General features: G+C 39.9%; 1 protein-coding gene across 1 annotated transcript; it reads right to left on the reverse strand.

The window, feature by feature from the left end:
• Positions 1-288: 288 nt before the first annotated feature.
• Positions 289-14,959, reverse strand: LOC140240754 (transcription initiation factor IIB-like). Its single transcript, XM_072320523.1, has 9 exons — positions 14,901-14,959; positions 14,297-14,425; positions 12,255-12,441; positions 10,737-10,823; positions 9,655-9,784; positions 6,656-6,765; positions 5,935-6,029; positions 2,172-2,248; positions 289-1,565 (listed from the first exon to the last, which is right to left on the reverse strand). The coding sequence occupies exons 1-9, from the start codon at positions 14,915-14,917 to the stop codon at positions 1,432-1,434; spliced, it is 966 nt and encodes a 321-aa protein (XP_072176624.1). The 5' UTR covers positions 14,918-14,959; the 3' UTR covers positions 289-1,431.
• Between the last annotated feature and the right edge of the window lie 1,147 nt (positions 14,960-16,106).

A 16,106-nucleotide genomic window follows, 5' to 3' on the forward strand; every position in this document is an offset into this window, starting at 1 on the left:
AGTTGTCTCATCATACCTGTATTCTTAGAAGCACACTGAAATTTTGGTAAAGTTAACCTGTTGAGGACGGTTAAACTTCGCAAAAACATGCATTTCCAATAGACGCTTGCCCGAGTTTACTCATGACCCGTCCTCAATGGGTTAAGCACCATTCAACAATACACATACATATTTGTGATGCAATCACATTTTTATGGCTTTTTTTTTTTTTTTTTGAGAGGGGGAGGGGAAGGCAATTTTTGTTTTGAGAGTTTAAAATGGAGATATTCTCAGAACTTTTATAACATGTTCCTGTAGAAACTTGAAACAAATGTCACAGCCATGTCACAATACAAAAACTCCCAAAAGCTAAACTCCTGGTGCTTTGAAGACACTATTGCAATAAGTTATCTCTACTTTCAAAATTAGCGCACATAACATCTTAGTATGTAAAACTCATCATTTGCTTTTTGGTGAACACATAAAATAATAGTTTACTGCTTGTCACATGAAAGGAAGTTGTTTTCATCATCTTCCTAAATAATATGTATACATACTTCTTTTATTTAGACACATATACTGATAGAAGCAAGTGAAATGTAGGTAATCTTAAAACAAACAAACAAACAAGTCAGCCAAATAACTGTACAAACAGAAATTTTTGTGTGCATTGTAATTTGCAAATTTCACACGAGGCATGATTCGCTGAATTAAAATGGGTAGTGGGGAATGTCCCACTGAGCGTTCACACGATGGGATTGCCAGGGAAAGTCCTGGCAAATGGGACATTCCCCGCGAAGCTGGGGATCGTCTGAACGCAATGGCACATGTATATCCAATGTAAACTACTGCTAAACATCAGTACAGCAACTGCCTTAGTGAAGCAAAAGGTGTCCCTTGTATACAGTTGGCCACTGTATACAGGTTGGTGGCTGGTTTGATTTACTTGCATATCATTAGTGATTATAAGTGACATGAAATGAATCTTACCAAACATAAGTGCATGCAAAAGGTCTTATACATATCTATTTGCCATACTCAAGAAATGAATGCATGCAAAAAACTTAAATTTTGCTTTTATCTTGTTTAAATTGATCAACAATTTGGTTACCCCTCAAGAAAGGCTGTCACATGAGAATCAAAAACCCCTATGGAAGGGAAAATAACTCCATAATTACTGGTAGCAACAGCTAAAGTTGAAGTCTGTGTCAGCTATGTACAGTGAAACATTGACAACATAGAGAGTTGCTGGTCACACTAGACAGGTGGTCACTATATGCAGTGTCTGTTTTGACAGATTTTTCTCTGGCCGATTTGCAAACGTCACATGAAGCAGAGGGGTGATACTTAAAGGTCGGCCAGTGGGTTGATGGGGAGTGGCATAGAGTCCAAGATGGGTAGCTTGATTTGGGTGTGCAGACACGTTTGAGCAAAATCTTGCGTGGTAGGACTTCAAGGTGGCGGCAAGTCTTCCAGCTTGGTGGCAAATTGGAAATCCGACGGAAAGAGGTCATGGGCCCTTGGGTAGATGAGCTTATAGGACTGCCGGATTGTCACGTCAGCCACGCCAGCAATTTCACTTATTTCTGTCATAAAATATGGACATGAACAGGACAGAGTGAAATGCGTAGCAAGGCACATATGAAAAATGAATGCGTTTGATAGTATACAAATAGTGAATGGTCACGAGTGCGATGGTACAAGATTTCGCACAAGGTGAAAGATAGAGGCGCTCTATTCAACGAGGTAAAGTAGAGTTTAATAGTGTGCCTCATCTTTCACCGAGTGTGAAATCTTGTTCTATTGCACGAGTAAAGACCATACATTATTTGTTTTATAGAACACCTCGGAAATCAACATATGTGGTCTACACAGATCCTTGAATTTATCACAGAAATGGCAACCATTTTCTTTGAAAGGCGACCAAGAAGCACAGTCACAGTCGATCATCCATGTACATGTACGTATGCGATGGTACTTTTAACTGAATGTCACATAATGGGCAATGTGAGCTAAAGTGCAATGTCTGCATGTTCAAATCTACTGGACTTCTGCACTGCAAGAAACATTGTCTTATTTGCTTTTACTTCAACAGATGTTTGTTTGTCATTGGCAAACAATTTCTCTTGACAGTTTATCCCAACTTTGCAGAAAGATGATAAAATTGGCCTCGTAATTAGTACACTCCTTACCCTTCTGAGAACGTTTCTCATCAGACGCCTGAGAAGCCATAAATATGGCTGCTGCCGTCACTGAGATAGGACTTCGTCTGGTTGATACAAAAACAAAATAGAAAGAGGAATAAAGAACATTCGACCTAGAAGAGGATTTTGACAAACTCTTCAAAGATCTGTGCGAAAATAGAGAGTGAAGACACAGGAAGCAAATATAAAAGTGATCACAAATACTTGAAGGAATGTCCTTCACAGTAAGATTTATATATGACCACAAAAAAAAAAAAAAAAATTCTAGTGACTCACACACACACACAACACACACACACACATTCAGAGAAAACATATTCTAGCATCAGGTAGATTCACCAACTACAATTTCAGTCTACCATCAGTATAAAAAAACTTACACTTTCACTTACAGTCAAAATCAAATATGCTACATATGTGTTGTGATTTCAGGGATACACCTCCACAGCTAAAATACACTTGTATAGTGAGAGTTCATTAAATTTGAACAGTTTTATATGAATCACTGACTTTTTTTAAGTTTGAAGTTTGATATCAAAGCTGTAAGATTTTGAGAGTAGACTGATTTTCCTGCCGAGTTTTAATCACTTTCTAAACATCCCCTCATTCAAAAGCTCCCTGAAAATCAGAGCTGACATGAAGAAATAATGTTTGGTAGATGTCCACCTAGTTTCCCTGAAAACTCACTTTTGCTACGTGCCCGATTCTGAGCTGATGGACCAATAGGGATAAAAACATGACAACAACAACAAAAGAAACAAACAGTGATCTAAACGAACAATGTAAGTAGGAATGAATCTGAATATATTGCCATGTTTTGCATCAGCATTACAGTGGACAGCACACTGCTCACCCTCCATCCCCTCCCCCCCCCCCCACCCCCAATCAGTCATTTCACTCCACCTATGTCTCTCATGTGTCTACAACCAACAACAGGAAAGTTTAGATTTCCACTGATGACACCGTACGTGATGACGCTGTACGTGTGTCACCGTACGTGTGTCTGTATAATACAACGGAAAGCATTCTGTTATGTATCTTTCTCACATCTGTGCCACAAGTTGAACTTGGTGAACACTGTGTAAACAGAGGGAAAGGGAGCAGGGGATTGACTGAGACGTGTTTTATGGCACATTTTGGTAAATAGGCACATTTTGGTAACTGCACATTTTGGTAATTTACCAAAATGTGCCGATAGTGCACCTATACCTGACAGGATCAACTGTTACCAAAATGTGCAGTTAAAAGTGGATTTGCCTGCACATTTTGGACAATCTGCACATTTTGGTAACTGAACTAAGACCCCATGGATGGGCTCCCCTGCAGGCAATTCCCACGACTCACCCGGAAAAAGTTTTGGTCATGCTGTAAACTTAGCTGCGGGTAAATCGGACTTGCGTGCACACCTTCGGGCAAATACAGGCGAGATACGCGCTAGGTACTGTCAGGTGCAGACCAACTGCGGAGAGCTCTGGGTAGCAAATTTGCTTCCCCGCAAGTCAAACTTCCCCAGATACGATATGACAAGGCCTTGAGCATGTTCAAAATATGTTCAGAGTGAGTTGCGGGGGTACACGCAGAACACCAATAGGAGACCCTTACCAGCAGCACCTTGCAGACAACTCCAACGCAGATACTTTGCAGTACCCGTAAGTCGCTTGTAACAGAAAACGGATCGGTTTCAAAGTTCTTAGGCAGGTCAAACGGAATACACGCAAGTAGAAGGTAAGTAGCACGCATCTAGCAAATAGGACACAAGTGCAAAACATTTTTGTCCACCCGCAGAAAATTTTCCTGCTTGCTGAAAAAAATCCCTATACTCGCAACAAGTCCGCATAGCTTGCCCGGAACGGTGTGACACGGCCTTACAGGCCGTGTCACATCTTCCCAGGCAAGCCATGCGTGTGACTTGCGAAGAACAGTTTTTACTACCCTGAGGTCCCCACAGATGACCTGCACGTAACAGTAGCTAGCACGTATCTCACCCGTAGTCGCCCGGAGGTGCGCACGCAAATGCTTTTTACCCGTAACCATGTTAAGGCCTTGTCACACCTTTCCGGGCAAGCTATGCAGTCTTGTTGCATTTGAGGATTTTCCAGCATACCGGCCAATTTCTGAGGGCAGACAAGGATTTGCGCGAGTTGTGCATAATTATGTGTCTTACTTGCTGGATGCATGCTACTTATGTTCTTCTTGCGTGTATTCTGTGTGACCTGCGTGCCAGGCGCGTGGGGGCTGGCAACTCAGAAATTCATCTGAAGGAATGGCAGAAGTCCAACAGAAATGACAGAATGTCATTATCTTGGCCGCGCTGACCGCATACAGGGACTGTGAAGTACCTGCGTGGGAGTTGCCTGCGAGGTGCTGCTCAAAATTTGGCTGTGGGTAAACCGGACTTGCATGCACAGCTCCGGGCAACTACGGGCGAGATAATTTTCCTGCGTGCTGGGAAAACCTTCCTCACAACAAGCCCGCGTAGCTTGCCCGGAAAGGTGTGACACGGCCTTATTATAGGCTGCCGAACTCATTCGGTGGGGACAAAAACCAACTGCACTTACAATTTGTTTTTGTGATGTGATGATTGTGGAGGAGCAGAAAGTTACCAAAATGTGCCGTCAATGTCCTGCACATTTTGGTAAATTTACCAAAATGTGCAGTTACCAAAATGTGCCGTAATATAGTTACGGCACATTTTGGTAACTGCACATTTTGGTAATTTACCAAAATGTGCAATTTACCAAAATGTGCCATAACAGACGTGTGGATGTCCACTATAGATTTATTACTGATTCTGATTCTGATTCTGATTTTATTTCTGAATTTCTTTTTCATACATAAATGAAGTACAAAGTCAATTGAACAAACAAACTGAGCACACTACAAATTGAATCTGACAATTATAGCAAATAAATGATCGATTCAAATATTCAACTTTTTTCCCCTGATAAAATTCAAAATGAAAATAAACCATTTTGTGCATACATTTATGCAAACATAAGTTACAGTATATCTCTTGCTCAAAGACAAATTAGGGAATTCTTGATGTACAGAAATTCAGGAGACCATCGTCATAAGCAAGTGCTTGACGAGGACAATGGCCTCAGAAATGATTGTCTAAACAGTACAACATTGTAAGATTATAACATAATAAGTCACCACTCACTGAGTGGCGATAAGGATACTGTAAAATTATTGAGAACAAAAATAAGAAGAGTCCAGAGACAACAAAAAAAAGAAAAAAAGAATACTCTGCTGGCTTCAGACAGCACGCAATCCTCAATTTCTCACACAAGAATTTGTGATGGGAAAAATGATGAACACGGAGTACAAAGCAAAGAAGTTTCCTCGGTTTCGGTTGTGCTTACACATGTGGCATATAAGATTCTTGTCACCTTCAAGGTTGCCTCTTATGAAATTTTGGTATATGTGAGATAATAACACTCTTGAACAGAATCTATCATGAAATTGCTCTACTTGAGAAGGACAGCTCAATGTTTGTGTCCGAGACATTTCCGCGAGGTAGTGATAGAATCTGCCACGACTCACAACCACCATCTTTTTTTGGGTGTCACCAAAAGTTTTAGCCACTATTTTCTCTCCATGGCAACCTGCATTCAATCTGGAACGACAGGATGTGTGTCAAATTTTAGAATTTCCCAGAAGTCAACATTCCTGTCCTTCTAAAAATGATCAAATCCACTGCTAGCCTGCCACAATAAGAAGGAGCTCTAGAAGTGTTATACTGACATACCCTGATACAAGGTCCAGTTCATCAGCCTTTCGTGCTATGTGTGTAGCAGCTCTCTGGACTCGGGAAGGCAGGCTCAAGTTGGAACAGAAACGGGACTAGAAAGGAAAAGAGAACATAATGCAAATAAAGAATGAAAATATACTGAATACTGACAAGCAGTACATGACCAAGAGCTTTACAGGACAAGAAAAATGACACCATTTTTTTTTTAAGTGGCTCTGCTATTAAAGCATAGCATTTACCAGCATTCCTGTTTTTAGGAGCTGCTGTTTCAGAAGCGCCTCGTCAAGTGTGCAAATTAATGCAGTGAAATATTAGCATTGACACACCACTGCTCACTTGTTTGGAAACAGAATTCATGGAACTTACTGCTTGAGTAGATTTAAATGGGGTAAAGCATTTCATGGGAACCTTGATAATAACATAATGAGCAGTCAACTGTTACATCACAGATACAGTATCAATGTTTGTTTCATTAACGGACACACACACACATTATGCATACACTTACAGCCTTACACTGTCTTTTGACACTGATAACATGTGTGTACATTCAAGGACTTGCACAATACCCTGAATAAGAAGAAGAAACACTGCTCTCATATGGTTCAGCACAAATAATTTTTTCAGCACAATTGTTCATCACAACCCCTCCCCCCCCCCCCCCCCCCCCCCCCCCCCAGTTTCCAGGCACTCTCACAGAGGGCTAACCAAAGCCTACCATGAAATCTCCGGTGGTAATCAGCACGACATTTGTCTCAAGTGCCTTCAAGATCAGCTTGAAGCAGCGGCCAATCTCTCGCTTGTTCACCTTGGAAACGGCGCAGATCTCTGCACACAAACAGAAACAAATCACATGATTCAAGGCAGGCAAGGTCAGGTAAGGCAGGCAAGGCATATTAAGTAGTTTACCCCTCGGAATTCTAGAAATGCGTGAGCAAATATTCTGTTGGCGAGATGACCATTGTCTTAACCCCTTGAGGACAAGTCCCGAGTATACTTCGGCAGGCGTCTGTGGAAAACGCGTGTTGTGGCAAAATCAAACCGTCCTCAATGGGTTAAAATACAATCCCACACCCCAACAGGAAGTGAAACAAAGCACGTCATCAACTTGAAAAAACTACTTTCATCTTCATTCTTCACTCTTTGAAGAAAATTAGGCACCGTATTGTATTGTCTTGAAGCAAAGTGTAGAGTAGTGAATTGTATTGTATCATAATGCAATGTAATATATTTTATTATAATGCAATGTGATGTATTGTATTGCAATGTACTGCAGAGGCTGCAAACTTTTTTTTTTTTTTGGGGGGGGGGAGAAGGGGTAGGTCAAGGGTAATGTGCATGGTTTGGTGGTTGGATCAAGGGTCAACAGCCACTGTACTGCATCTATTACCAAATTAAGAAAGTCATAACTATCATAATGATATTCAGTAAATGAGTCAGTAAAGCTGCTGACAATGAATACAGGCATGAACTAGAGAGCAGATGGCTATGACACCACATACTTTACACGCAATCCAAGAATGGATCAGAGATTTTGGTCATCCACACTGTAAAGCACAACCACACAACCACTCCCTTCTCTGAGCCATCAAAAGTGATAGTGACATCTGTAGTCAGTCTTAATCCATCCATTTATAATTTTGAAGAGGGATCCTAAGTAATCCATCTGTCTATAATTTTGGGGATGGATCCCAGCCGATGGATACTTCTGACTTATGTTTTGCAGCAGCTCTACAGCACATGATGGCCACGGCTACCGGTGACAAGTTTCAGATCAGAAATCACATAAATGGAGGCAGAAAGTAACTAGAAGATATGTACTCAAGAGATGAATTAGACCCACAGCTAATCTGAACACAACAGTTTTATTTCTTGAAGCACTGACAGAGACATGAACTAAATGTGAACCACACACTTCAATGAAAGATACATTGTTACCAAGGGCTGATTCCTGTTTCCCATCATATTCAATGGTGCTAACCATAAAAGCTAGAGCTAAACAGATCCACATCTGTAAGTTAACATTTTCCCCCATGTGCTAATTTGTTTACCAGTCTCTTTTTTTTAATTTCTAATTTCATATATCATATAAGAGGATGATAGTTCTGACCACACTTGATTTAAATTTTTGACTTCTTAAAAGAACATAGAAGTATGAAACAACACTACACCCACAAAAAAAAAAGTTGCAAGACATGATTTTCCAGTCAGGTGCGGCGATACGGTGAAATTAACTCGCCAAGAGCATATGACCTCAAGGCCTCATTTGCATAAAGTAAACAGCTTGTGTGCGCGAAACAGCTGGGGAAGTGTTGCTGGACAATCGCAATATCTCACCTCAGAAGCCATCAAATGATTAAATCTATACAGCAAATTGAAGGAGATACTATTCTCTAACTTGCAATGTTAGTTATTTTGGGTTTTATTGAGGATAAACCTGAGAAAACAACGTCGAAACTTAGCTTCCAAAACAGAAAATTTGGTCTCTAAACAAGTGTTATTTTCTCACATTTTCCTTCATTGCCCCAAAATGAAACTTCCGTATATGACTTATGGTAGTATATTCATACTGTGTTCCAAATATCCTTTCTGTATCATTTGGCGCACGGTTATGTCGGGAAAAAATCAAGATCACTGTCACCTGTGACCCATGTAAAATCCACAGGGTAAGCAGTACGCAGTCCAATGTATCGGTTTTCGTGCTGCATGAAACAGCTGAAGAACATGGCAGGGTTTGTCTTTCGCCCACTCATCACCCTGTGGCCCAAAAACAGAACCCTGTCACCTTGCGCCGAACCTGACACCGCTGATTGGCTAAGCGTGCACTGACCAGTAGAGAATGCAGCGAACAGAGAATGGAAATATACACATATCTCGAAAGATACATCAGCATTCTTGCCCAAAAATCATATGAAGGATGATATATCCATATTAGATATATGTCTAAAGTTTCAAGGGATTTGGTGGTAAAATAAGGGAGAGGAGGTGAACTTTCAAGATGTTTTGTCCTTCGCTCCGCACAGTGCTACGATAGCCGTTACAAATTCAAAAGCTTTGGCCTCTTATCAATGCGAAAATTGCACCGTATCGCCAGGCCTGCAGTAGGCCTGAACATGCTAACATTATGCACTTGGGGTCTACTTGGCCAATTTTGGGTTAGTGTATGTTGTGGAAATTTTCTGATAGATTTACAATCTTTTTTCTCCCTAAATCTGATTATTGAAAGAATAAAATTTAAGAAGTGGGCATAGAGAGTGTCAGTATAAGTAGTAGAGAGATCAGTAGCAGAGAGTGAGACAGAGTGTGTGAGAAAGAGAAAGGGGAGATAGAGAAAGGTGAAACAGATAGGAAGACACAAGCCTGAGGGTTGCAAATCTCTACAGATCTGAAACCATACCAATGCACAGTAGAAAAACAAGCATATTTCAATTTGGTTTATAAATTAAGAATTTGCACATGCGTACACTTTGCATGCAAATCAAAATTCAAGAAAAACTAGATCACATTCAATGCATATAGTGTAGGCAAGAACTCTTGTGGGCATTTCAATTTCGCAATTCTTGGCTCTCGCAAAATTTGCAAAATCAAAATGCATGCAAACATTTCTAGTTTTACAGTATAAGCTATGATACAAAGACTACAAAATATGGTAGCAATACATGATCCTTGACTACAAGCACTTCACAAATCAATGTGAGTTATGCAATAATCATTTACCTTTAAATGTACGCGGCACCCCTTCTTGTCTGCATGCAATATAAAGACTAGAGGCTGCAATAGCATCATTACTCCGCCCTCTGAGGGTTCGCTGATCGTTGACTTGCTTGAACAGGGCAGAGGCTCTATCCTGTGGAATGGAAGAAATTGTTAAAGTCAAACACATGAATTAAGGGGGGGGGGGGAAGGGACAGAAAACACCTACACATGTAACACTGACATCAACACATAAACTGATGTCATAGCGCATCATTTTGCATCAAAAAAAGATTTATTGGAACATAGCAGAAAGAAGTATTTGAGATGATGTTAATGTCCAAAGAATATGGACATGTCATTGGATAACAGATAATGCATGGACAAAGACACTGACAGATGTATCACCGAATGACAACCCAGCATACTGTAATTCCTTCAGTTCTTTAATACTAAACATTAGGCAGGGCTCGACATTAACTGCGGCCTGGAGTCACCTAAGATCGATGGTGGGCCACCAAATTTCCAAGAGAGTTATCTTTTGGTAGTCCGATCAGGCACCTAAGATTCAAAGTGAATTGCTGTTTCATTCTTTTTCTGGCTAACATACTTCTTTTGGGGGCCACCAAAATTTCATATTTTAAGCTTTTAGTGGACTTAACGGGCCACCAAAATTCAGATTTTAAGCTTTAAGTGGCCTGAATGGGCCAACAAATAAAAGAGTTAGCATCAAGCCCTGCATTATCACGTATACAAAGTTCATTGAAAGACTCAACTACACGTAACATGAAATATCAGAGAAGGGTGCCCACTGTTCCACTTTGGCAAATACATTGTACATGCACTTAATATTATTTCATACCTTTAAGGGCATCCATTGCACCCTTTGGTAGAGAGAAGATATTGTTATAAACTGTCTTTGAAAAAGGAAAAACATCCGGTTCAGGGACAAAAGTGCCACAGCAGGGCTTGAATCCTAAACCTTCAGGTTGAAAGCAAAATCCACTAACCACATCTGACTAGTGCATGACTACTTAATCCTACATACGTCAGCACAAGAGAGGGAAGATACTAGTTACACTGTAGTACAGGGTATGGGAACTTACAACAATGGTCTTGGGTAGGTTGATCCTGTCAGCCATATTTTGAATCTCTCGGAAAGCATTGATGAGAGTCCTGTTTGTTGAGCTCATCTGTGATAAAAGCAGTCAGTAAGTATGAAAATCAGTATGGAAAGTCAACATACAAAATCTGTAAAAGCTCAAACATTGTTCTCAGAAGAGTTTAAAATTCATCTTCCACCATTTAGAAATTACTTGCAATATACATGTATAAAGTTTCTAAGAAACTTGTCTGGCTGACGCGATTTGGCAGAATGAGTTGTTTTGGAGTATATTGAGATCAAAAGTGTGAAATAATAAACGTTGATGTACCCAACTTTTACATCATAACTGACATAATTGATTTTAAAACATCATTTCAGCATATCTTTCTAGGTAATATCTTTTCACATCTTTATTGTTACCCAACTGAAATTGTGTTATCAAAGGCTTATCATACACATTGCTTATTCATATGTCTCAATTTTAGAGCAAAATCTAGAGTTTCTTCAGTCATATAGAAACTATGTTTTACTTTTAATTGTGATGATGAAAATGTGCAATTCTCACACTTACAGAATCACATGCATTAAGAGCTATCACCACTGGCATTAACTATCATTATATCATCTTTTCAAGCCACTTTTTAGTCATAAACATTACAATTTTAACCCGTTGAGGACGGGCTGATTTGCTACAACACGCAAAGAGCCCATTTCAAAAAAATTCTTTTTAAATGTCACAAAAGTTTGCTACTTTTTGAAAAGACCATTGGATTTAGTATTGAGATATGAATGAGATACCTAATCATACTGCTAGCAACTTTGGATACAAAAAACATAACACTGGCTCTTAGACTCATTTCTTTCATACTTGTTTGTTATTTTCATTTAGGAGGGCATATTTCAGCCACTACATGTATTTTTTTTTTAATCACTGCCATTAAAGTTGTAAGTGTTTATTTCTATCATTCTAATGCCAACTTTAACCTATTTAAAGTAGAAGGAAACCCAAATATACGTGTAGATTAAGTAACTAACGAGTAACTGCAGCAATGTTGCAAGAACATATCAGAGACTTTGACGAAATCTGGACTGTATTTCGAAAATTTGAATTTTTAGAGTTTTGGTGCAGCCATTGCTGGATGAGCAGACTTTAACACTTTATGACGCCATGCATCAACAATACAGAAAATACAAGGAGAACTCAACTAAATTTCATTTTCACGAAAAGTACACATTCCCTAGATTTGTTACTGATACATGATCAGGGTAATATCATTTTTCCTTGCTTTCTAATAGAGGTATAATCAAGCACTCTTTCATTGTGGTAGAAAAGTGAAAATATATTGAATTATCTACATATTATGATATTGCTGCATTCCCTCAATTCACAAATACATTTGGGCTTCCTTCTCCTTCACATTCAGGACCTTCCTACCAGTCACGCACCAAGGCAGGGATACTTTTATCACATTATATGCCGAGCATCTCCTCATGAGCCTCACCCTGGGTCTTCACTTACATTGGACTTTGAGCGGTACTTCTTGGTCCCATCCTCGTTGAAGCTGGCAGAGCCCAAGGGTCCTCCAATGATGGTGGAGAGGTCCTCACCATCCAATAAGGGGTTCTCCGCTGCTCCTACCCTAGATGGATCACTGGTGGCCTTGTCATTACTGAATGTCCTCCACTCTGATCCCACATCAATGACCCTGGGAGAAAGGGGGAGGGGTGTTGTAGATGGGAATTTGTATGATTGCTGAACATATCAATGACCAATCATGCTGTTGACAGGTAACTGCATTGGCTCTGACACTGTCACACGTTACCATGACACGTTATGAATAGCTTTGTCAAAGAACTAAATACACCTCATTGTACATACCTACAATTGTACACCACACTTATATAAAACCCTTCAACTCTTTATGTGCCATGGTGTAAACCCCCTGTGTGCCACATTATTCTGAGACTGCAACATGGTCATGCTTTGGGAATATGTTTTGTTCTTGAAATTGATGTAACTTTTATGGAATTTTGTTACCCGGGACATGTAAGGAGCAAAGTCGCAAAGAAAATGCCAAGTTTTGCTTTGATGCTCATTGTATGGCAAATCTATGATTGCTTTTCTTTCAAATAACCAGTATACATTATTGTAGAGACATGACTTTTGCACACAAAACAGTGACAAAGACTAAGAATTTACTTGCAAATCCAGTTAGGAAACACCCCTTGATAGTCAATCACCAAATAAATGCAAGATACATGCAACAGGAATAGAATCGCGAAAGACAATTTCATTGTACTGAGGCATTTGGCGATTTATCGATCGGTTTGGGCAGGTTTGTGCTTTTGAGCAGAATATGCGAAGTTGGCACGCCGTCAACTGAGTTGGACGTGCGAACGTAGCACATAAAGAGTTAATACAAGGCAGTCTAGTCCCTTTAAGATGTTGTGTACTAGTATGCCATGTTGTAGCCAGGGCTGCACACTAACCCATTTTTCTACTGGTCTGACCCGTCTGTCAGACCAGTAGATACCCAGTTTTTCCATTTTTCTCTGGTCCATTCCTGAAAAAGTTACTGGTCTGACAGTGATTTTTACTGGTCAGGGAGCGTCAAACCAGTGCCAGTGTGTAGCATTGTTGTAGCTAACTAAAGCATCACACAATGTTGCATGATTGTGTCATAAAAGTTGATATCATCATTATGAATATTATTATTCACAGAATCATGATTTACCTGTTTCATACCCAAGGTATGGCATCAAGCCTCATATATTTCATAATGATAACATTGTATACGTGGAGCAGCTGAGAGGCATCACTGCATTTCTAAGCATATTGCACACCAACTCACTGCATCTACAAAGAGATTACTGTTTACATTGCCTTACAAAGGGGATCAGGTAATCTCCATTCATTGACAGCTAGTTTCCAGGCATCTGAGCCAATCAGCAAAGAAAGCATGCTAAGGGTCAGTTGGCTTTCTTATTGAACACATCATGTGGAATCAAGACTCAATGCAAATATTCTTAGAGGAATGGGATATATGATTTTACGTGACTGTTGCAAATTGCATGCAAAAAGACTACTCGACAAAAATCTTACCCAGCTGAAGTGGTTCCCAATTATCGGTGAGTTCTGTTTAAGTCAATAGCACGTGATTCATCTATTTCTAAACAGCAATCCTCAAAAGCATTTTTAGTCATTATAGATGCTTCATGATGTCAGCTTGCTTTTGTATGCAACAAACCTAAAATAGTCACATAAAACATTTTCTGCAGTTTTCTAAACATGTACATGGTTCTAAATGGTGGGCATTTGCCAGCATTTTTAAAACTCTCCTTATTTCAGCTACAAAACTGTGGTATGTCAAAAGGACATGTGAAAAAATTTGTGCTCATATTCAATCACCAGGTATCTCTTTCATCATTCTATTTTACATCCAGTGAGTGGGAATGAAATTCTGGGCAAGTTTTGCAGGTGCTCTTTCAGTTGAAATGCAATCTTTTTGAATCACATCGCAAAGGATCATACAGGACGTATCTTCAGAAGAGATGGCTTACCTGTCAGCTACAACAAGGCCACACTCAGGGCAGATGAGATCACCCGCATGCGAGTCCTCGATCAGGTTGGCCATGGGGTGGGAGGGGCAGCATACCCGATGCATGGGAGCCGAGGCTGAAGACATTCCTCTGTGCATGGGAGAGCAGTGGATAGGGTCAGGGGCAGATCCAGGAATTCCGTAAAGAGGGGGCGGGTTTACAAAATTAAGGGGGGCACACGCATCCCTTCCAATTTTTCCTTTTTATTTCTTTTGTTCCATCAAAAAATATGGGGGGGGCGTGGACCCGGTGCGGTCCTCCTTGCTGGATCCGCCTCTGGATAGGGTATCAATGGTCACAAAACTGAGGATGATGTGGCGTTAGTCATTAACTCCTCTGCATTTTTTTCCTCAATATGAAAGAAGATAAAACAATCATCATTTTGTCAAAGATGAATTGACATCAATCCAACGTATTCGAAGTACTTTTGTACTTTGAATACTGACTTAGAATTTCACTATCATTTTTCATTTAAACAAGAGTCAATATTTTAACAGGTATTGATGGAAAAAGTACACTGTGACCTTGTGAAAAGCACAAAAAAGTAAATTTGTAAATTTCTTACCTGCTTGTGCTTGCCATTTTCAGGACACTAGAACAAGTGGTGCAAGTTCTGTTGATTTTAGATACAAATATGTTAAATCAATGTTTGTTAGCAAATGACACACATGCTATGATGCAGTTTTTGGTACCCTGGGAACCAAACATGGATCTGTCATTTTGTTGACTTATTCAATTTTTTAGCACACTAATGTACAAGGGGAAAAAATCTATGAATTCCTTTGTAAATATGAATCTTTGAGTCTCCCAAAAAGTAGGCCTAGATCTAGACTGGAAATAAAATTCTGACACGATAAAGTAAAGTTTACAGTTGACCGAAAGATCGACCTGTATCTGGTCGTTGGGGATATGTTCCGCGGAGACTGCGTCTGGCTTCACAGAATTCCCTCCTATTCGGAGCTCCGTCAAAAAAAAAAAACTAAAAGCCTCCTCCGGAAAGACGGACCTTTCGCCTTCGGAAGTGATTCCATAGCAGTTGTACTAACACATAGTTCAAGATATGGGACTAAACAATCGAATGCGGCGAGCCGTCAACAGGCCTTATGATTTTATGTCATTTCGTGGCTAATCTACAAATGTTTAGGATGACGTAACATTACTACATATTGTATAAAAAAAAAGATAGTAATCCTAATCATCAATCGAAAGAAATCTAAACTATTTCATTCTTCGCACACTCACGATACTGGTACAGCAGAGCAATTCGTTGACTCACTGCACACTCACGATACTGGTACAGCAGAGCAATTCGTTGACTCACTCTTGTCTCGCCGCGCCGCTTCCACTACTGTATCCGCTTTTGTGTGCTTTTTGTGTACGTCATCTACGGTCAATGGACGATCGTTACTGAATGCCGCCGCGTCACTTACCGCGCATATGATGCGAATATTGCAGTTACAACTTTCTTCTCTTTGGTTACAACACAATAGAATAAAATGCGATTATGTATTTATTACATGGTGATATACATGTATATCAGTACTTTGCTCCGGGGAATCACACAAGTTAGTTCAAAACCGGATCACTTTAAGAGATTGGGTACTGGTGGTGAGCACGTCAACAGTGGTAAAAGGAGGAGTTATGTACTGCCTTTTGAAAAAAATAGTATTTCCATCTATAATCTGTCATCTGCGTATTAGATGTACATGTATACGTATGTATATATCTCTGTCTATCCATCTATCTGTCTGGTCCATCTATCTATCTATCT

Source organism: Diadema setosum, chromosome 17 (assembly GCF_964275005.1).
Source record: "Diadema setosum chromosome 17, eeDiaSeto1, whole genome shotgun sequence".
In the NCBI taxonomy this organism is placed as follows: Eukaryota; Metazoa; Echinodermata; class Echinoidea; order Diadematoida; family Diadematidae; genus Diadema; species Diadema setosum.